The 21567-nt window shown below is 31.1% G+C and overlaps 2 protein-coding genes across 3 annotated transcripts; one reads left to right on the top strand and one right to left on the bottom strand.

Annotated features, from left to right (window-relative positions):
- The first annotated feature begins 822 nt into the window (after positions 1-822).
- Positions 823-4302, top strand: LOC107948811 (monooxygenase 1). 2 transcript variants are annotated; one of them, XM_016883465.2, is made up of 6 exons: positions 823-996; positions 1144-1290; positions 2893-2949; positions 3028-3196; positions 3305-3413; positions 3606-4302. In XM_016883465.2, exons 1-6 carry the CDS (start codon positions 914-916, stop codon positions 4121-4123), a joined length of 1083 nt encoding a protein of 360 aa, XP_016738954.1. In that variant the 5' UTR covers positions 823-913; the 3' UTR covers positions 4124-4302. The 2 variants fall into 2 exon arrangements, with proteins under 2 accessions (XP_016738954.1, XP_016738953.1); XM_016883464.2 differs by having other exon boundaries at positions 3305-3533.
- A 6856-nt stretch (positions 4303-11158) lies between these two features.
- LOC107948008 (uncharacterized) lies at positions 11159-11497 on the bottom strand. Its single transcript, XM_016882495.1, has one exon. The coding sequence runs from the start codon at positions 11495-11497 to the stop codon at positions 11159-11161; it is 339 nt and encodes a 112-aa protein (XP_016737984.1).
- Positions 11498-21567: the final 10070 nt, after the last annotated feature.

Genomic DNA, 21567 nt, shown 5'->3' with positions numbered 1-21567 from the left:
AAAAATATATACTAATACCACCCGACACAAAAGTGACACCAATAAAAAAATATTTTTTTTTAAAAAAAATATCGTGATTGTTGAATGATTGAGTAAAAAGTAAAATGGTGCTGCCAATATGTTAGACGCCACCCAAAAATACTGTAACAAACATCTTATTTTTATAAATAATTTATTTTTCACCCTATTTTTATGTTTCATTAATTTTTAATGTATTTTTATAAAAAAAATACGGGTTAACTTTGATTAATATGTAAAAGTCAAACATCTAAAATATAAATTATGATTAAAAAAATAAAAGAAAAGAAAATGATGCTAAATCTTTTTTGTTTTTTGGAAACGATAGTGATAGTTAAGATAAATTATATTACCACTAATTATTGAATTTCTATTTTGAACGAAAAGCTATTAATAGCTAAAAAATTTTAGTTAAATAATTATGAAAAATTATAAAATTGTCACTCAATAATTTAATTTTATCTTTTTTTTGTCATTAAAATTATACAATGTGTAAACGTTAAGACTTAAAGTTATTATTATGTCAATTTTAAAAGTTATCACAATTTAGTCGGCTAGTTATTAAAAAAATAAAATTAAATAGTTGAATGATAATTTTATAAATTTTCAAGTAACCAAAAATTTTATTAATAATTAGGTCACATTTTGTTATTTTTCAAATTGTTGACTAAAATTATTTATTAATTATTAAATGAATACTTTATAGTCTTTTTTTATAATTTTTCACTCAATATAATTGAATGATTAAAAAAATATTTAGCAGACTTTCTCTAATAAAAAAATATGTTTGTATCAATATTTATGGTGGATTCAGAAGAAATATAAAACGGACACGGTGCTGAACCATTCCATCTAAAAAGCCCTCCTGCCCTTTTCACCAGCAAACGAAGGAGTCATGAATGTTAGTGAACAAGAACAGGACATCGTCATCGTCGGCGGTGGTATTTGTGGCTTGGCCACCGCCCTTGCTCTTCGCAGGTTCTCCACTCTTCCGCCTCCTCCTTTCCCCCATATATATATTTTTTGTTCATAAAGCTCGCTCCTCTTCCGGACACTTGAAGAGAGAAGCGATCAACCCATTCAGTATACAGTGAATAAGTAGTATGTGTTTGTTGTATTTTGCAGGAAAGGAATAAAGAGCATGGTGTTAGAGAGATCGGAAACGCTGCGAGCCGCCGGCGTTGGCATCATTATGCAACCGAATGGGTGGCGTGCACTTGATCGGTTGGGTGTTGCCGCCAAGCTTCGGCAAACTTGCACTGAAATTCCATCGTAAGCTTAATTAGCACTCTCTTCAAAAGTTCTACTTAAATAGTTTAATTAAAATATTTTAGATGTCTTCTAAATCTTGAAGCTTTACTTCTCTAACGACGACTGAAAATTCTAATGCAGAGTTACCATAAACAGAAAAAAAAAACCTTAAAGTGTTTTCTTTTAAGAAGAAGAAAATAAACAGAATTTATTCACATATTTTTGCCTTTAAGAAAATATAAGTCACTGTTAATATCTCCAAAATCGTGCAAAACTGTTTTAAATTTATTCTTTTAATTTGTTTTTGAATTATTTATTTTTTAATATAATTTATTTCTTTTTGAAAGTAGCAAAAGTAAAAAACTTTATTAATATTTAACTTTGTTAAAACTAATACAAAACAAATAACTATTAATAATACCAAAAAAATATAAAGATTTATCTAACCAAATAAAACTTAATATATCTATACAACTTTTGTTGGTATGAGTTAACCGAATATTAATTTATCATATATTTATATTATTTCTAAACACACAATTATATTTTAATTTTGTAATTTTCGAACTCATATGTATATGATAAGATTTTTAATATATTTTAAAATTTTAAAATTATTACATAGGTAAACGGTATATTCATATTATTTTAATTAAATTGAAATACAAAGTACATTATAAAAAATATATATTTTAATAAATCATTTTGTGGCTATGAACTAGAGGTGAACCCGGCCAGACCCAGGGCCAAATAAAATTTTAGATTCGTTTTTTAGGCCCGGGCTCAGATCGGCCCGAAATATGGGCCTAAAAATTTGTCCAAGTCCAGCCCAAAAGAAAATTGTTAAACCCGAGTCTGGCCCGACCCATATTAAATATATATATTTGATTAAAAATAAAAAATATATATTTAATATATAATTCAGGCCGGGCCCGGGTCAAAATAGTTTTACCTGAGACCCCGGCCCATTTTCTAAACGGGCCTCATTTTTTTTCCAAACCCATATTTTGAGATTATATTTTTAATCGAACCATCCCATTTTTTGGGCGGGCTATTAGACCGGGCCGGATAGCCCAACCCATGATCACCTCCACTATGAACCAAAGAAGACTACCCTATCGTATTACCTTCCAAGCAAATAACAACTTTCGTTCTCGTTTCCATTCCTTATTCCGGATTGATCCACTAATGTATGTTCACAAGTGAATTTTTTTTATATTTTATTACATTCCATCTGTATATAATATTTTCTAAAATGTACTGAATTATTCCGATTTTTTATTAAAATAATATAAAAATTAATTAATTATGAAAATAGTATAAAATTTAGATTAATTATAAAATGAGTCGTACAAACACAAAAAAATGAAAATTAAAAAATGTTTATGACAGGAAATGAACGTATCACACATCGATGGTACCATTTAAAAGTTTAAAGTTTTTATTTCATTGGAATTGTTGACAGTAGATTGGAAAAATCTATGGTGCTCGCGACACCAAAAAATACTGTACAGGACAAATCATTTTTGCAATTAATTTAAAATTTATATCATTTTCACAAATTTTTTAATTATTTTAATAAAAAACCCGAAAGATTCTGAAGTTATACCGGTATGGATGTAGGAGAGTATTTATATCAGTTGCTGAGGGCAAGTGTCGTGAATCAGAATTACCTCTTGGGTAAGTTGGAAACCCTTGGTTTTTAGTTTTTTATGGCTATTAATGGAAGTAAAAAAAAAAAGTAAATATATTTGCCAGGAAAGGGGAATTACGTTGTTTGAAACGGATGGAGCTGATGAAGGCACTAACGGAGGAATTGCCGGTGGAGAGTGTGTATTTGGGATGCCGAGCGGTCTCCATCGTACTTGACCCTCTTACTTCCAATCCCCTTCTTCAACTCCACGATGGCACTCTCATTAAAGCCAAGGTGTTAAATCGTAACTTTAATCTAAGTTATGGATAACTTATCATTTTATACTGGAATCTTAGTATTTTTATTATATAGCAGTGAAACAATGTGGTTGTTTGGTGACAGATTGTAATTGGATGCGACGGGGTGAACTCCATAATTTCAAAATTTGTAGGCGTAAATTCCCCAAAGCTTTTCTCTCGATGTGCGACCAGAGGTTTCACGTATTATGAAGGTGCTCATAGTTTTGGTGATAAGTTTCGTTTTTATAGCACCAATGATGTTACTTTGGGACAGCTTCCCGTAACTGATAAGCTTGTGTATTGGTTTTTGACTCGAGTCTTAACATCTCAAGGTAACAACATATCTTTTACTCTTTACAAACACTAATTTTGTTTATAATAAATGGCAAGATGATGATGAACAGATTTGAGTGATGCAAAGAAGGATCCAACCTACATAACAAAAGCATCACTAGAAGCAATAAAGGGTTTCCCTGAAGAAATAGTGGAGCTGGTAAAGAACACAGAGCCCAAGGCGTTGTACCTTACTGAACTACGGTATCGGGCGCCATGGGACCTGGTGCGCGCCAAGTTCAGAAAAGGCACGGTGGTTGTGGCAGGAGATGCAATGCATGCGATGTGCCCTTTCATCTCACAAGGTGGAGGGGCGTCACTAGAGGACGCAGTGGTGTTGGCAAGATGCTTGTCTGAGAAACTAAAGCAAGCAACGGAAGGTGGAGGAAATAGGTTGGTTGAGGAAGCCCTAGATGAGTATGTACGAGAGCGTAGGATGAGGGTTTTCTGGCTTTCTTTGCAGACATATTTCATGGGACTTGCACAAGACAATACGTCTAAGGTGAAGAAAGCTTTGGGTATTGCTGGCCTAATTCTTGTTTTTGGGGACCAGAGAAGCCATACTGATTATGACTGCGGCCGCCTCTGATCACTTTCCTAAGACTTAATAAATGCATGCGATGACAACGTGCAGTTCTTTCCTAAAATTAAGCTGCTAAATTCAGTGTAATAATGTCCCCATCTCCCTTTTCTTTCTTGTGATTGTGTTATTTTTATGTTGTATTTTAGTTATCTTTTTATGTTATACAATCACTTGAGATTTTGAAATTAGGCTCCATTTCTTTTATTAGAAATGCTTTTGAAAAATAATTTCTAAATAGTTTAGCAATGTTTTTAAGTACTTTTGGGATAAAAAGTATTTTTGAAAAAAATTAAATTTTTGTGCTTTTGAAAAGTATTTTTGGGTATTTTTTACTTTCGAAAAGTACTTTTTCTTTCAAATATTTAGGAAAAATTTTATCTCAAAAGTATTTTTTGTCTCAAATATGCTTTTTAGAAGTATTGCTAAATTAAGCTTTACTCCTCTAGAAAAGCTAATATTTTCTAGTTTTTGGATGAATTTGTGTAAAATATTTTTTGTTGTTTGGAGATTTCCTGAAAATATTTTATAAAGACTGTTTTCAATGAAACAAATATACATTTGAGATTTTCTCTCATTATTTAATTTAGTTTATTTTATATCTATAAATTTATATTATACATTTTTTTGCATATATTACAATGATTTATTTAAAAATAAATACATCAAATTAAATATATAATATCACTCAATTATTAAGCTAGAGTCATAAATTAAAAACAACCAAAGTGAATAGATGATTCCTAATTGTGTTATAAAAAAAAGATTGAATAATAATAAATTAGCTTCCAAACTAGACCTGTCCATGGGCCGGGCGGCTCGGCCCGACGGCCCGCCCGAAATATGGGAGGGTTCGGGTAAAAATATAGGCCCGAAATATGGGCTTGGGCAAAAAACGAGACCCATTTAAAAAACGGGCCGGGCCTCGAGCACCACTTTTTTGGCTTGGGCCCCGAATATAATAAATATATTTTTTATTTTTATTTTTTAATTTTAAAATACTTTTAAAATATTTTTATTTTTTTTATTTTTAAAATAATTTTTTAATGTTTATTAAAAATAGGCCGGGCCGGGCCGGGCTCGGGCTTATGATATTTTTCTCGGGCCGGGCCTGGGAAAAATTTTAGGCCCATATTTCGGGCGGGCCCGACCTGGCCCATGGACAGGTCTATTCCAAACCACAATTAGTACTACATAATATTAAATTAATAATATTATCCAAGTGCATAGTTAGTAGTATACCACATGATGACTACAATATCTTTTCTAATAATAATAAATAAGCTTAAAAAATAGTATAATAAAAATAAAAGCTAATTTATTATTATTCAATTAGTAGGATAAAAGGGCTCAGATTTATGGTAAAGTTTTAATACATGAAGAAAATTAGGGAGACGTCATTCTTAGGGCTCCAAGCTTTTAACTTCAAAGTTCAAGTAAGTTATTGGTTATTTTCTTGTAATTTTTATAGATTTTGAGGTCATGCAAGCTTAATTTAGCTAGTTCATGTACCAATTTGCAAAACTGTTAAAGTTTTAGAAAGTTGTCATTGTTGATTTCTTGAAGTTTTAGGTGTTAAATTGATAGATTTTAAGCTTAGGTGTGAGAAAGAACTAAATTGTAAAACTTAATTGATAGTTTCATACATTAGAGACTAAACTAAATAAAATGTAAAATTGACTATAAAAAATAAGAAATAGGAGGTCCCTAATGTATAATAGTGAAATCGAAAATCAATTTGAAGCTTTAAATCGAAAGTTATGTCAGTCTAACTTTTAGGGACTAAATTGAATAAATTGAAAAATTTGTATAAATTAATAATTAAATGTGAATCGGGTTGATTATTGATAGTGTTATATGTTTTATGTTAATCCGTAACTAATGTCGACTGGAAAATGTCCGAAGATATTTTGGTAAATAGAGCTTTATCAGATTGGAAAATGTCTTACTAAAAAAATATTGGTAAGACATTTTACGGGAATAAGGGGATAATTTTACGTTGACTGAAAATTTTTTCACACTGATCATCCTATTTTACATTAAACAAGTATCGGAAAAGACTGAAAATATTTTCCGTAAAAACTTTTACATGAACAAACATAACCTTAATAAAGTGAATTTGAGTTGATTAAAATTAATAGACGATTTTGAATTGTTTGGGTTTTAAATGTGAGATTTAGGGTTATAACTAGTTTTCTTATTTGGCTGATGTATGGATTGTTTGTGTATAAGTTTATAGGTAATTTTTTTTACTATTATGATTAGAATTTTGTAAATATATTTTTCGACGAAAATACAAAGATTTTTTTTAAATGCATAAAATATTATAAATGTTATGAATCACTCTATCCGTCATGATCAAGATAAAGTTTTGGTGTACTTTAAATTTAAATAGTTATTAGAATTAGATCTCTACTTCTTTATATTTTTTACTCTTGTTATAAATTGAAATGATTGTGACTATCTTTGTGATCTTCTTTTGTCATCATCCCTATAAGGGATTAAAAGCAAAATATTTTATTGTGAAAGATTTACTTATGAGCAATAAAATATTGTAATTCTATCTAAAACTCGTTATGGTTGAATGCACCTGAAGTTGCAAGTTCTTTTTTAAAACTTTGAGTATAACTCTACAGTATTCAGAATAAGTTCTCAATTAAAATTACATGAAAAATATATTACTGATGAGAACTTGCAAGAGAGAAAACTTATGTATGAAAAAGTCATTGGTTATGTACCTGCTGTACACCTGGAAAATAGTGATTTAGACTTCACATTGATTTAGACATTTCCAGTAGTAAATATCACAATAATACTTATAATGTGGATACAAAGTAAAATTAATTATAGTAAAATTTTCAATTTGTCACAATTTATATTGACATTACTAGTACAATTGAAATGCATGTTAAAGTAAACTAGAAGTTTACTGATACAAATGCATTTACTAGTTGGCGTGACTAGTTAGACCATCCTGGATCATATATGATGCGAAAATTAATTAAGAATTCCTATAGAAAATTATTAAAGAACCAGAAGATTCTTTAATTTAAAATAATTCACATATGTTTCTTGTTCTCAATGAAAATTGATTATTAGAAACTCACTAGCTAAAGTTAAGATTTAATGTCTTACATTTCTGAAACGAATATGGGCCCATTCATCCACCATGTGGATGGTTTTTATATTTTATGATATTGGTAGATGCATCTACAAAATAATCACATGTGTTATCAATTTGCAACTTGTCGTTTGCAAGATTACTTGTTTAAATAATTAATTTTAGATCATGCAATTAAGACAATTTATCTTGCTAATACTGATGAGTTTATATCTCATTCTTTTATTGATTGAGTTTGAAAAACTTTTAAAGTTTGTTATTTATGCACATAATGGTTTAGAGAAATTACTAATTGAACGGATCTGATTAATGTCTAAACCATTACTTATGGCAATTAAACTTCCTATCTCAACATGAGATTATGTTGATTTATGTGTTGTATGCATCAAGCCAATAAGTTATAAATATTCCTCATTGCAATGGTTCTTGGTAAAGAGCTAAATATTTCTTATCTTTGAATTTTTGTATGTGCGTATATGTTCCAATTGCTCCACCACAATGCATAAAGATGGGTGAATCCTCAAAGAAAGTTGGGAATATATATTAATTACAAGTTTCTTTATATTATTAGATGTTTTGAATGTCTTCGAGATTCAATTATGACATGATTTATGATTACAATTTTGATTCGATAGTTTTCCCGACATTAGGGGAGAGAAATAATAACTTGTAATGAGTTAGGGGGAGAGTGATTTGAACCAGAAGTTCAATAAGGATAACTCATTACAAGTTAATTGTTAGATGTATTTACAAACTTAATGAAAATAACCGAGTGTTATACCATCTAATATTTTAATTTGAATCAAAGTCCCAACATGACAATTAGTTAGAATAAATAATATATTGATCGGTTCCAAAGATGAAAATTCTTCTAAATGATCATATAGTAGAGGCGGGTGCTCCAGAAAAGACCCGAGATATAACTAATAAGTAAAACTTCAAATGAGATTCAGGTACCTGAAACTAAATTTTAAAATAATGAAAATAAGAGATCTAAATAAGTTATGTTAATTCGAGAAAATGTGGAACTAAATAATAAAAGTGGTCGACAATGATTTTGCATGCAATATTATTACTGAAATAATGAAATAAAAGGAGGATCTTAAATAAATCTATTGAGAAATATAGATATGGAATAATTTGATCAAAATAGAAAGACACAACTCAAGTAGAATTAAAATTCGTGGAGTTTTTGGACCAGTAGTCCAAATATTTAAAGGTATAAAACCAATGATGGTGCAAATGAATTAGTTTTGCAAAAGCGGAATAAAAATATGAAGTTTTTTGCTAAGTACTAGTATTGATTATGAAAAGATATAATATTCTTTTGTGGATGCAATAACCTTTAGACATATTATTTTGACAATTCATAAAAGATTTAACTTGCATTTAATGGTTGTTGTTACAACCTTTATAAATCACTATATAGTAAAGTTTATATTAAAATCCTAGAAGGATTTAGAATGCTAAAAGTATATTGAAATTATTAAAATTATTCATTTATATGAATTGAAATAATTGAACATACCACATGACTTAATCAATAGTAGTTGAAAGAGGATTATAAAATAATCCAAAATACCTATTTGTATTTTTATAAAATAATCATGATTAAAATTTGTTATGATTATTGTTAAATCTCCTGAAGAGATCAAAATATATTTCCTCAAATTTCCCTCACTCATGAGTTTTAAAAGAATGGTAATATAAATGCTTATCAAATACATTCAAATAGTCATTTGAAAAACTAATATTCAAGATTGAATACGTAGAATATGAGAAAGTATGTGATATTTTCATGAGTGGGAGTAAATACACGTTGTATTCTATTTCCCTTAACCGAAGTTTTGTCCCATTAGGTTTTCCTGGTAAAGTTTTTAATGAGGCAGCATATTATGCATGATATAGATTGTGTACTCTTTTTCCTTTATTAGGTTTTTATCCCACAGGGTTTTTCCTAATAAGGTTTTAACAAGGCACATTATTTACCAATGGACATCCAAGGGAGAGTGTTATGAATATCTTATTAAGTGGATGTCCATCATGATCAAAATAAAGTTTTGGTGTACTCTAAATTTTAATAGTTATTAGAATTAGATTTTTACTTCTTTTATATTTCTTATGCCTATAAATAGAGAGTCTGATGAAGTATTGTAATCACCCTTTTTGATCAATAAAGTATATTCTCTTTATTCTCTCATATTTTCATATTTTCTTTTTTTTTTCTTTATTCTCTCAATCTTTCTTTATTTTATAACAATAAATAAATTATCAATACATGAATACTTAGTTTTCTCCTTTTTTTTGACATGATTTATTTATTAAAATAATAATTTATAAATAAAATATTTTTTATATCCACAAAACAAGACTTAAAACATATTCAAGCATTTTCTTTTAAAAAAATTATTTATTTATTATACATCAGTCTTTGTTCCTTAATTCTCCCCAAATTTGTTGATTAATGAGTATTGCCAGGGATGAAAAAAATTATATATTCATAGTGGAGCGGGGCAGGTGGTGGAATAGAGAATGCCAATTGTAGAACGGTAGTAAATTTAGCAATATTTACTCTTGCCCTGCTCCATTGCCATTCATAGACACTATTTTTATCCACAACCACCTGTTAATTTAAAAAAAAGCGAAACTCAAGGGCTAATCTATATATTAAAACCTTTGTATTTTTTTTTTACCAATGGGTGATGTGTCTAAGTATTTTTTTACCAATTGTTTTAAAAAAATAAAAAATAAATTCAAAGGAACTTAAACATATTTTTAAAAATTATATTATAAATATTCAAAAATTAAATATGCATTATTCAAAAATAATTTTAAAAATTTGAAATTTTAAAAAATAAAAATTACACGAAATATAAAGATTCACAAAATATTTAGATAAATTCAAAAATATAGTTAAAATTTTAGAAAATTATAAAAATTCAAAAAATATTTAAAAAATAAAAAATATTTTTAAAATTCAAAAAGCAAAAATTTATCAGTCAACGCGGATAAATACCTAGTCAAAAAGAGGAAAAAAAATGTTTTTCCATTTGTTTTCAATTTTTTAAAATTCTTTTGAAAATTAAACTATTATTTTATTTTTCTTAAATTTTTATATTCCGATTTATTTTTATATTTTTCATTTTTTTTGTAATTTTATGAAATTTTAAACATTTTTTGGATTTCTTAACATATTTTTTGAATTGTTTATATATTTTTCAATTTTTTTTTATAATTTTTGAAATCTAAACTAAACCTTTTTTAATGTATTTTATTTTTTTATATTTTAAAAAATAAAATAATTAAAGAGAGAGACACGTGTTATTTCCCCGTTTGTCCACATGTTTAGGAGCCAATTTGAAAAAGTTACCGAGTTCAAGGGCTAATCTACATAATCAGCCTTTTTAAAATAAAAATATGCAATTCTGTTGGGTCTGGGCCCCTCATATGGGAAGAAACCCATTTATGTTGTCTGTTTTGAGCTTAATTGATGTTTATCCATCGGATATAATTTACTTCTAAGTCCGAGAGTTATCGTGTTAAACCAAGTAAATACATGAATCCATTCTTACATTATTTGACAGATTAACCCAAAGAAATTAAAATTTCAAATTTAAGTCAAAGTGACAAATTTGTTGGAGATTAGAGGTCAGCCATAGGCTAAACCCGTAATTTGTTAATAAAATTTTCAACTATTGAGTACATCAAACTTATTTTAACCTAAACCATCTGCACACGACGCCCAACAACTCTTTTTAACATTCAAATCCGCAGCATAATCCTCTCATCGTGTGGTTATACCTGCGTACATATTGGAAATTGCAATTTATATTTTCATATAAATATATTTTTATGTCTATATATATAATATCGAAACACAATGGTAGTATCAAAACAAATATGATTGGTACAGTATAGCATTATTAGCATAATCTTAATGGAGAGAGCTTACTTCCGCATTTGAAATGGCGAGGGACTTGTCTTCCACAGCCCTGGATAACCTTAATAGCATAGTTGACGTCGATCAATGCTGCCAGCTGAGGTGTTATTATTGGACAAACACAGTTAACATGCGTAACCCTGAGTCTCTGGCAACAATATGGAGTGGGAGACTTTTGTCTTATCACGCCCTTGCATGCGTTCACCCGTATATTCCTCTCTCCTTTGCACTCTGCTGTACTTTCTGCCCTTACACCTCCACCGCCATTCAGCATGCTTATCAGTGCCACCAATAAGAACAAGTACCCACGCTTTCCGTCCATTTTTCTTCTCCTTCATGTTCAACCCTACTTTTTTTATCCATATTTATAATACCTACTTAAGTGGTTTTAGCAATAACAATAATAATTAAAAAACTCATATGTCAATTTCCTTTCTTCATTGACTTTGAAAAAAATGGATTCAATCTATTTTCTATCCAATATTTTTCTGCTCTTTCATTTTCGTAGGATTTTGCAGAAATATGACCATATTCTTCACTCAAGGCCACTTGGGAAAATTCAAAGAAATTATGGGAATGGGTTGTGTTTGGTCTTTGTTTTGACTAATTCCTCTCTCAATTGGCAAGTTCAGTTTTATTGACGAGTTAAGACAGAGGTGTGCCGTAATATAATATAAGTGTAATTATTCGTTTTATGATTTATGATATGAGATCAATATTATTTGGATTAAGATAATATTCGGATAAAACCTCTCAAACAATTTAATTCAAATGATCGAAGTTCACTTTCAAGTTTTTCAATTAACAAATGGTTATCACCTAACTTTTTAATTCTCAATGATATTAGTTATTAAGAAAAGCAAAATATCGTAATATTTTTATATTTATAATCATATTTAAATAATTTTATTATTATTACATAATAATTTGAATTCACAAAATCCTTACCCAAAATTTTGTCCCAACGAACTAGGTGGGCAAGTTAGCTTTTTTGGACTTACAGATGCATCATAGACCATGTTCAGGTAATTTCCAAGAAACTATATGATGATCAGGTCTGCTTTTTGAGATTTGAGGATTAATAAAATTTTAAAAAATATTGATAAAATTAGTTTTATTGTTTTTTTTTAAACAAGAGAATATTTTTGCATTGCTAAAAGTTTAACAGTTAAAGAAACACATAAAATAAATTGTTAGTGAGATTTTCTACACTTTCTTTCAAATTTCCCTAAAAACATCATTTAAATAGTTTAAAAGAGTTACCAAACGCGTCAAAGCAAACTAATCTTTGAAAGTTTTGATTACTGTTTTATGATCCAACAAACAAAGACTCACTAGTAAAGGTCAAGGACTTGATCCCTTCCTCGCTCGTGCTCTTGGGCTAAAATAGATTCCTTGAATGATTAATTAAGTTTAAGTGGTAAGACCTTAAATTCAAGTGGTTTTAGAAAATGAGATATTGGGATCTCGTATCTATAAACCGAGCCATAAATATTTTTATAAATATTTACGGAGTGTTATTAAGGTTGTATTAAAGTTTCGTTAAGAAATTTAAATGTTTTGATAGTTAATTAAGCAAAAAGGACTAAATTGTAAAGTTGAAAAAGTCAATCGTTATTAGTTTAAAGGTGTTAATTGATTAAAGAATTATAATTGAATGACCTTAATGGGTAAATTACCTATTCTTAAGTTGGTGGACGGTTAAAGCTTTATTTTCTTTTAAATTTATATGTGTTTTATATGTTATAATAATATTATTAAAAGATAAAGATAAAATAAAGAATAAAAAGTTAATAAAATAAGAAAACAAAAGGTTTTCTTCTTCATTTGATATGTTCATCATTGAAACACCATGGCAAGAAGAACCAAGGTTTAGCCATGCTTCCATTCATGCATGATTAAGATCGAGTGGAAAATCGAGGAGAATGAAAAATTACCAAAGAGCCCTTATATTTTGATATTTTTATAAATTTGGCCAGGTAAGTTCGTATGAACTATAAACACTTAAATTTTGATTAAATTGAATGTTTAATGTGTTGTTCTATTGTAAATGAATCAATATATATATGTGTTATTATGAAATTTATCATGTAAAGAAACAATGAAAATCCAATGACGTTCGACGACTATCGAGCCTCGTTTGAACCTTAGGAATGTATAGGATACAAATGACATATCATTAGGGTTTTCATGTTTTGAGTGCTGGTCTTGAATTTCCTACTGATGGCTGAGTTCTGGCATTTATTGCGGATACTCGTCATCTTGTGTGAGTGGCATCGTGTAGCTACATTCCAATCGCCAGCTTGTGTGAGTAGACCCAGGTTACCATGTTCAGGGTGCTGGTCTTGAATGTCCTACCGATGGCCGAGTTTCGACATTTGTTGCAGATATTCGTTAGCTTGTGTGAGCGGTATCGTGTAGCTACATTCCGACCGTTGCTTGTGTGAACAACCCCATTTATGACTCAAATGAGCAATGATGAAAAGAAATGGTTTCGACCATATGTTTAGCACACTTTGTGTGAGCTTTCCTGTGTATCCGATATTATTTTAAGTGGTTCAACGGGCATGAAAAGGGAAGGAATGGTAAGTATTCAAATGACTTCTATCATGAAAACTATAAAAATGAAAGGTTAAATGAAAGTATGTCTATGTTCATGAAATTGATGATTTCAAGTTAGGTTATTCATGTTTAATGACTTATCTTATGTTAATTCAAGTGAATTATGAACTGATGCACTAACATGTGTTGTTGATGATGCTTAGGCTTGTGCCAAGCTATTGGTTGGACTATATTATGTTTACTTTTAAAGTTATGCATTGAAATGGTAAGTGTCCAAACAAAAATATGCTTATGTTCATAAAAGGGTGGTAAGGATCAAAGTATGTAATTTCTTCTGAAATGGTTTATCTTGTAGTTGATTCCCAAAGAGCTATGTTTAAATGAACTAGTTTGTGGCCATGATTGATGTTATGTTTATGTCTTGTGTGTTATGCATATGAAACGGGTAATGAAAGGTAATGAAATGGTAAGTTCCTAGTTGAAATGTAATATGATAAAAAGGGAATGATGAGTTGAAAGATGTATTTATATGTGAGAAATTTACGTATGCTATGGATGAATTTACCTAGTTCATGAACAAATATACGAATTAGTGAATTGATGTTGTTATTTAAATTTATGCTAAGTAAATGAAACGGAAAGTAAGTAAATGGAATGGTAAGAAAATAAATGGAGTGGTTCATAGCATTATGAAAAGGTTAATGATTGAGTTATATGTTTTACAAAACCTATTATGATAGGAATGAAAAATATATGTGATATTGATGAACTTACTCATTTATGAGTTGATGGTTATAAAGTTTGATAAACTTTGTGGTATTGGTATAGGTTTATAATTACCCCATAAAGTTTATTATTGAAACGAATTGTTATGTTTAAAGTTTATACAAGCTTACTAAGCATTCATTGCTTATGTAGTTATTTTCCTTTACTTTACAGATTATCGGAAGCTCGATCGATTTGAAAGCTCGTTGGAGACCTATCACACTATCCAGTGAATATTGGTAGATTTTGATGTTTTGATCAAGGTTAAAATGGCATGTATAGGTGGACTTGTGGTTTATATTAGTTGATGATTTTGGCATGTATTTTTCATTTTGGTTGATGTTAACCTTGATACTTTTGATGCCTTGTTGATGTGTGTTATTTTGACATTATGTTAATCATGTTTAAATGGCCAAAATAGTAAGTGATGAATTGACCTCAACATGGTCAAGTTATGGTATGCTTTGCAAAGGTTTGAATAGATGTGCATGATTGAAATATGGTTTGTATATATGTTGGTTGTTGGAAACTTTTGGAAATAGCTAGATTTGTGTCATTTAGATGTTTTGATGCATATGAGAAATGGTCTAAATGATAAAGATATTTTGATATGGCATGAATCTAAAATGGTATGGTTGACATGTGTCAATTGTGATATGTTTTGGTATGAAAACAAGTTAGTTGGTAAATGGTTAAATATACATATGTTTAGGTATGTTTGATGTATGTGCTTGAGGTGCCTATATGGTATATTGGTTGTATGAATTATTAGCCTATTGTATGGACCCTTTAATGTAGGTTTTGAGCATGTGTGCAAAAGTACTTAGGCTTATGCTTGAGAAGGGTGAAAGAAATGGCTTGATTTTAGCCATTTTCTTATCCAGAAGGCCTAAGACATAGGCGTGTGCCTCAGCCATGTGTGACACACGACCGTGTGTCCCCTGTAGGTTTTAAAGGGTTGCAAGTCAGGCTGTTAGATGGCCTAGCACACAGCCTGGCACATGGGTGTGTGAGCCCATTTCAAGAGTTACACGGCTTGGCACATGGGTATGTGGCTTGGCCGTGTGGCCCAAGTTAGAGAGTTACACGAGCATGGACACGGACTGGGACACGGTCATGTGTCCCTATTTTGAATGTTACACAGCTTAAGACACGGACGTGTGTCTCAGCTGTGTGAGTCAAAAGGCTTGGCCACACGGTCGTTTGGCCCTTACAGTGTGAAATTTTCTATCTTTTTCCATAAATTTTTAAATGTTTCTAATTTAGTCCCGAATCATTTTTAAAGTGTTTCTAAGGCCTCGAAGGCTCAAATAAGGGACAATATGCATGTGTTTGAATGAATTGTGCTATGATTTATGAAATGTTTAGAATTGAATGTTTTAAATTACGATTTTATGGTAATACTCTGTAACCCTATTCCTGCGACGGATATGGGCTAAGGGTGTTACAATCATGCTTTTGCTGTGTTAGAGGCTTTGTTAGTGGATGAATGGTGTTGTCATCTGTTGGTACTTTTCATATTTTCACATCTCCTTGATCAATGATTTATTGAATAAGATGAAAATGTCTAAGTATGTGTTTGGATCACTGGTGATATCTGGGTTCCTTTGCATGAGCAATGGCTCCGTTGTTGTCACAACAAAGTTATATAGGATCTGATATGTCAGGTACAAGCCATAGTTTATATATGAACTTCTTAATCTAAACAAACTCTTTTGCAACCTCACTGGCTGTAATGTGCTCGGCCTCAGTTGTAGAATTAACTATTGTATCTTGCTTTGAACTTTTCCAGCTCATAGCGCCACTATTAAGGCAAAGCCCAAAACTTGCTTGCGATCATGAATCATACTTGTCAGTTTGGAAGCTAGTATCAGTGTAACCTTTTATACTTACCTCTTCCTCACCTCCATATATAAGGAATGTATCCTTAGTCCTTCTCAATTACTAAAGGATATTTTATACTACGACCCAATGACCTTCATCAGGATCTACTTTGGTAGTGACTCGTCATGCTTAAAGCATATGATACATCTGGACTCATATAACATGGTATACATGATAGACCCAATACCCAAAGCATACAGAATATTACTCATATGTTTTCTCTTTTGTGGAGTTGAAGGACACGTTTCCTTCGAGAGCGAAATACGTTTTCTCTTAATTGCTGAACCTTTTCAGTACTTTTTCTATGTATGTACTTTGGCTTAGTCCTAGGAGTTGTCTTGATCTATCTCTATAGATTTTGACTCCTAATATGTAAGTAGTCTCGCCCAAGTCCTTCATAGAAAAATAACTTCCTAAGCAAGTCTTAATTGACTGTAGGGTAGGTATTTCATTTCTTATGATAAGTATGCCATCTACATACAATACCAAGAACACTACAGTGCTCCCACTAACTTTCTTGTAAACACAAGACTCATTTTTATTTTTGATAAAACCAAACTCTTTGATCGCATCATTTAAACGAAGATTCCAAATTCAAGAAGCTTGCTTCAATCCATAAATGGATCTTTGTAACTTGCATATCTTTCTGATATCTTTTGGATTGACAAAACCTTCAGGTTGTGCCACATACACATCCTCTTCTAGTTTTCCATTAAGGAAAGCTTTTTGACGTCCATATGCCAGATTTCATAATTATGAAATGCAACTATTGCAAGTAAGATTCGGATGGACTTAAACATGACATTAGGAGAAAAGGTTTCATCATAGTCTATACCATGAACTTATTGAAAACCTTTAGTAACTAATCCCCCCTTGTATGTTTGTACATTACTATCCATATCGATTTTTTTTGAAAACCCACTTGCACCTTATGGGTTTAACCCCTTCAAGTGGGTTGTAACACCCCTAACCTGAATCCATCGTCGAAATAGGGTTACAGAATATTACTGGAGATTACAAATACAACAGACAAAAACTTCAAACATTTCATAACATAATAATAATCACATCAAAACCAATCAACATCATATAGATTGTCCCTTATACGAGCTCTCGAGGCCCTAAATATGCATTAGAAACAAGTGGGGACTAAATTAGAAACTCGGAGAAATTTTCAAAAAATAGTAAAAATTTTCAAGGCTGTAGAGATTACACAACCGTGTAGCTAGGTCGTGTGACTCACACGGCCAAGAGACACGCCCGTGTCTTAGGCCATGTGGGTATTCGAAATAGGGACACATGACCGTGTCCCAACCTGTGTCTGTGCCCATGTAACTCATTGACTTAGGCCACACGGCCAAGGCATAGGCCCGTGTGCTCGGCCATGTACCCTTTGAAGTAATCTCACACGCCCGTGTGCCAGGCGGTGTGCTAGGCCGTGTAACAGCCTGACTTGCAACCCTTTGAAAGCTACAGGGGACAAATAACTGTGTTACCTGGCCATGTGTCACACATGGTTGAGACACATGCCCGTGTCTCTGCCCATGTAGACGAAAATAGGCCATTTTACAAGCAATATTTCTCACCCAATTTGACATGTACCTACACCCAACAATGCACATATACACAAGCTATAAATAAACATCCAAAACAAGCATAATTAAGCCTTATACAAATGGTATGATCACATACAACCAATATGCCCTCAGGCACCTCAAATGACAACTTATAAACATGACCAACCATATAATCACTATAACCAATTGATCAACTAACATATATGCATAATTGTATCAACAATTACCATGTAAATTACTTACCAAAACACATCCATTTGGTACCAAAAATTCCATTCTAAAACTAGTACCAAATGACCATATAAATCATATCCACCAAAACACCAATTTACCACAATTACATCCTATCACAAAGCACATATTCGATATGCATATTCATACCACAATTTTCATCTTCCATTATTCAACAATACCAAGTTATTCATCAGCCATTAGAGAGAAAATATTTACATACCATATACTAGACTTATACTATCATTAAAGTGCCAAAACACTAGCCAAACAAATGGCCAAATTATAAAAAAAACATATATGCCAACATTAGCCAAAATAACCTATACATGCCATTATAACCAAAATTAAACCAACTGAAAGTATCGAGTGAGCTGATGGATAGTGTGATATAGCTTCGACAAGCTTCCAACCCAAACGAGCTTCTGATACACTAAAAACACGGAAAAAAATACATAGAGTAAGCATTTAAGCTTAGCAAGTTCGTATAACATAGAATTTAACTTACCATTTAGACATAATTTAGGTAAGTAAATATAGCATATCCCAACTCAATTTGGCCAAATGCCTAAGCACATGTATTCACCAATATGTTAGCCATGTAAAACAAATATAATAGCCAATAAACATGGATGAACACAACAATTAAGCAAGTTTCAAATACATGTATCATCCATTTCATGTTTCAATATATCATGTAATGTCATTTCATTGTATTTCATGTAAATACCTATAATAGTTCTTATCGAACTCATATCATCTTGTAATAAAACATTGCCCATTGAACCATTTATAATATCATTGGATACTTAGGGTAGCTCACACATAGTGTGCTAAGTTGTAATATGTCAATTCCTGTATATGTATGCTTATACGAGCTGTGAATCGAAATGCTCTCACGAGATATAAATCGGTAAGCTCATACGAGCTGAGAAATGGTAAGCTCTCACAAGCGAAGAATTGGTAAGCTCCCACAAGCTGCAATGTAATCCCTAATAACATGTCATTTGTATCCTACGAACTCCTAAGGTTCAAACAGGACTCGATAATCGTCGTACATCGTCGGATATGCAATCGATATTTATACGTGGCAATTATACAACTCACATACATATAATTCAATTAAAACATATAAATACTCAATTTAATTACACGAACTTACCTTGACGAGTATACGTAGATATGGAGGCAATTAATCCAAGATTTTCTCTTTGCCTTGATCTAACTCTGTACGAGGTCTAACTAAATCTATACGGATAAATTTAACTCAATTTAATATAGATTTAATTCAATATAGTCTAACACATATTTTGGTAAAATTACCATTTTGCCCCTATACTTTTAATTTCTTTGCAACTTAGTCCTTAGGCTCGAAAAATGAAATTCATGCAATTTAATCTTTACCCAAACCTAGCCGATTTTTATACATATTAGTAGCGGCCCATATTTTTCATAAATTCACAATTTCACCACAATATTTTTTATTTTTCAATTTAGCCCCTAATTGATAATTTTATCAAAACTCCCATTACAAAAGTTGTTTATCTAACAACAACTATCCATTTTCTATCATCAAACTGCAAAACTCAAGCATGTTCATCAATGGTAAAACCCTAATAGTTTAAAATTTTCACAAATTAGTCCCCAGACTAGCTAGATTAAGCTACAACGATCCCGAAAACATAAAAATTATTAAAAACGAGACAAAAATGCATACCTAATTGGAAAAAATAAGCTTGCCGAACCTAGGTCTCCAAAAATGGGTTTCTTCTTTGAAAATTCGGTTGAAGAAATGATAATGGAAGATGACGATAATTTGGTTTTATTTTTATTAACCTTTTATTTACAAATTTCCAAAATTAACCTTAAAAACTAACCAAAATTTCAATAATGCCAAACCATGCTCATCCACTAACACCATTAATGGTTTATTTACCATATAAAGGCTTCCACATTAAAGTTCTATAACTATTTAATACCTTTAGCTATTAGAACTCAACTTTTGCACTTTACGCAATTTAGTCCTTTTTATCAAAACATGTAAACGATAAAATTTCTCAACAAAATTTTTATACGGTATTACTATCATGCTGTAGATATAAAATAGTAATAAAATAATTTTTTTACTTCATATTTGTGGTCTCAAAACCACTGTTCCGATTTGACTGAAAACTGGATGTTACAACTCTCCCCCTTAAAGGGATTTTCGTCCCCAAAAATCTTATCAAAAAAGAGGTTCAGATATTGCTTCCTCATAGCTTCCGCAGGTTCCCAAGTGGCTTCTTCTATTCCATGTCATTGTTAGAGAACTTTTACTAAAGGTATGTTCTTGTTTCTCAATTCTTTCACCTCTAGTGACAGAATTCTGATCGGTTCTTTACTGTACTACATATCAGACTGAATCTCGACATCCTTTGAGAAGATAGCATGTGAAGGGACAAATCAATACCGTCGTAACATAGACATGTGAAAGACATAATGAGTTCTTTCAAGTTCTGATAGTAAAGCTAATCGTTATGCAACAGGTCCGATTTTTTCAGTAATCTCATACGGCCTGATAAATCGCGGACTCAGCTTTCCTTTGTCACCGAACCTAAGAATTTTCTTCCAGGGTGATACTTTTAAGAATACTCTATTACCAACTTGAAATTCTATATATTTACGTTTAAGATCTGTATATGATTTCTGACGATCTAAAGCTATTTTCAGGCTATCTCGGATTAATTTTACATTTTCTTCAGTTTTAGGAATCAAATCAACTCTGTGAATCTTTTTCTCATTGAGCTTGATCCAGTATAAAAGATTTTGGCATTTACGACCATACAAAGCCTCATACGGTGCCATTTTATACTCGACTGAAAACTATTATTATACGCAAATTTGACCAATGATAGATATTTCTCCCAGTTGCCTTCCAACTCTAATACATAGCAATGAAGCATATCTTTGAGAATCTGAATCACGTTCGGACTGACCATCAGTCTAAGGGTGAAATACAGTGCTAAAATTCAACCGTGTACCAAGAGCTTTCTATAACTTTATCCAAAATTGCAATGTAAACCGTGGATCTCTATCCAAAATAATGGATACTGGCACTCCGTGTAATTTGACAATCTCAGAGACATATACCTCAACCAATCTATCAAGGGAGAAATCTGTATGTACCAGAATAAAATGTGTGGATTTCATTAAACGGTTGACGATGACCCAAATTGCATATTTCTTTCTTGGTGATAATGGTAACCCAATACGAAATCGATAGTAACTCGATCCCATTTCCACTCCAATATCATCACTGGCTGTAACAGTCCTGAAGGTGCCTGATGTTCAGTTTTAACTTTCTCACATATCAAACATCTCGACACAAAATTAG

This window comes from Gossypium hirsutum, chromosome D13 (assembly GCF_007990345.1).
Source record: "Gossypium hirsutum isolate 1008001.06 chromosome D13, Gossypium_hirsutum_v2.1, whole genome shotgun sequence".
NCBI classification, from domain to species: domain Eukaryota; kingdom Viridiplantae; phylum Streptophyta; class Magnoliopsida; order Malvales; family Malvaceae; genus Gossypium; species Gossypium hirsutum.
This window is presented reverse-complemented; position numbering and strand designations above follow the sequence as displayed.

Excerpts from the sequence above, each read along its gene's own strand:
- LOC107948811 (XM_016883464.2), top strand. The coding sequence starts at position 914 with ATGAATGTTAGTGAACAAGAACAGGACATCGTCATCGTCGGCGGTGGT. Across the intron at positions 3,197-3,304 it reads GCACTCTCATTAAAGCCAAG|ATTGTAATTGGATGCGACGG; the intron begins GTGTTAAATCGT and ends GTTTGGTGACAG. Across the intron at positions 3,534-3,605 it reads TCGAGTCTTAACATCTCAAG|ATTTGAGTGATGCAAAGAAG; the intron begins GTAACAACATAT and ends GATGATGAACAG.
- LOC107948008 (XM_016882495.1), bottom strand. The coding sequence starts at position 11,497 with ATGGACGGAAAGCGTGGGTACTTGTTCTTATTGGTGGCACTGATAAGC.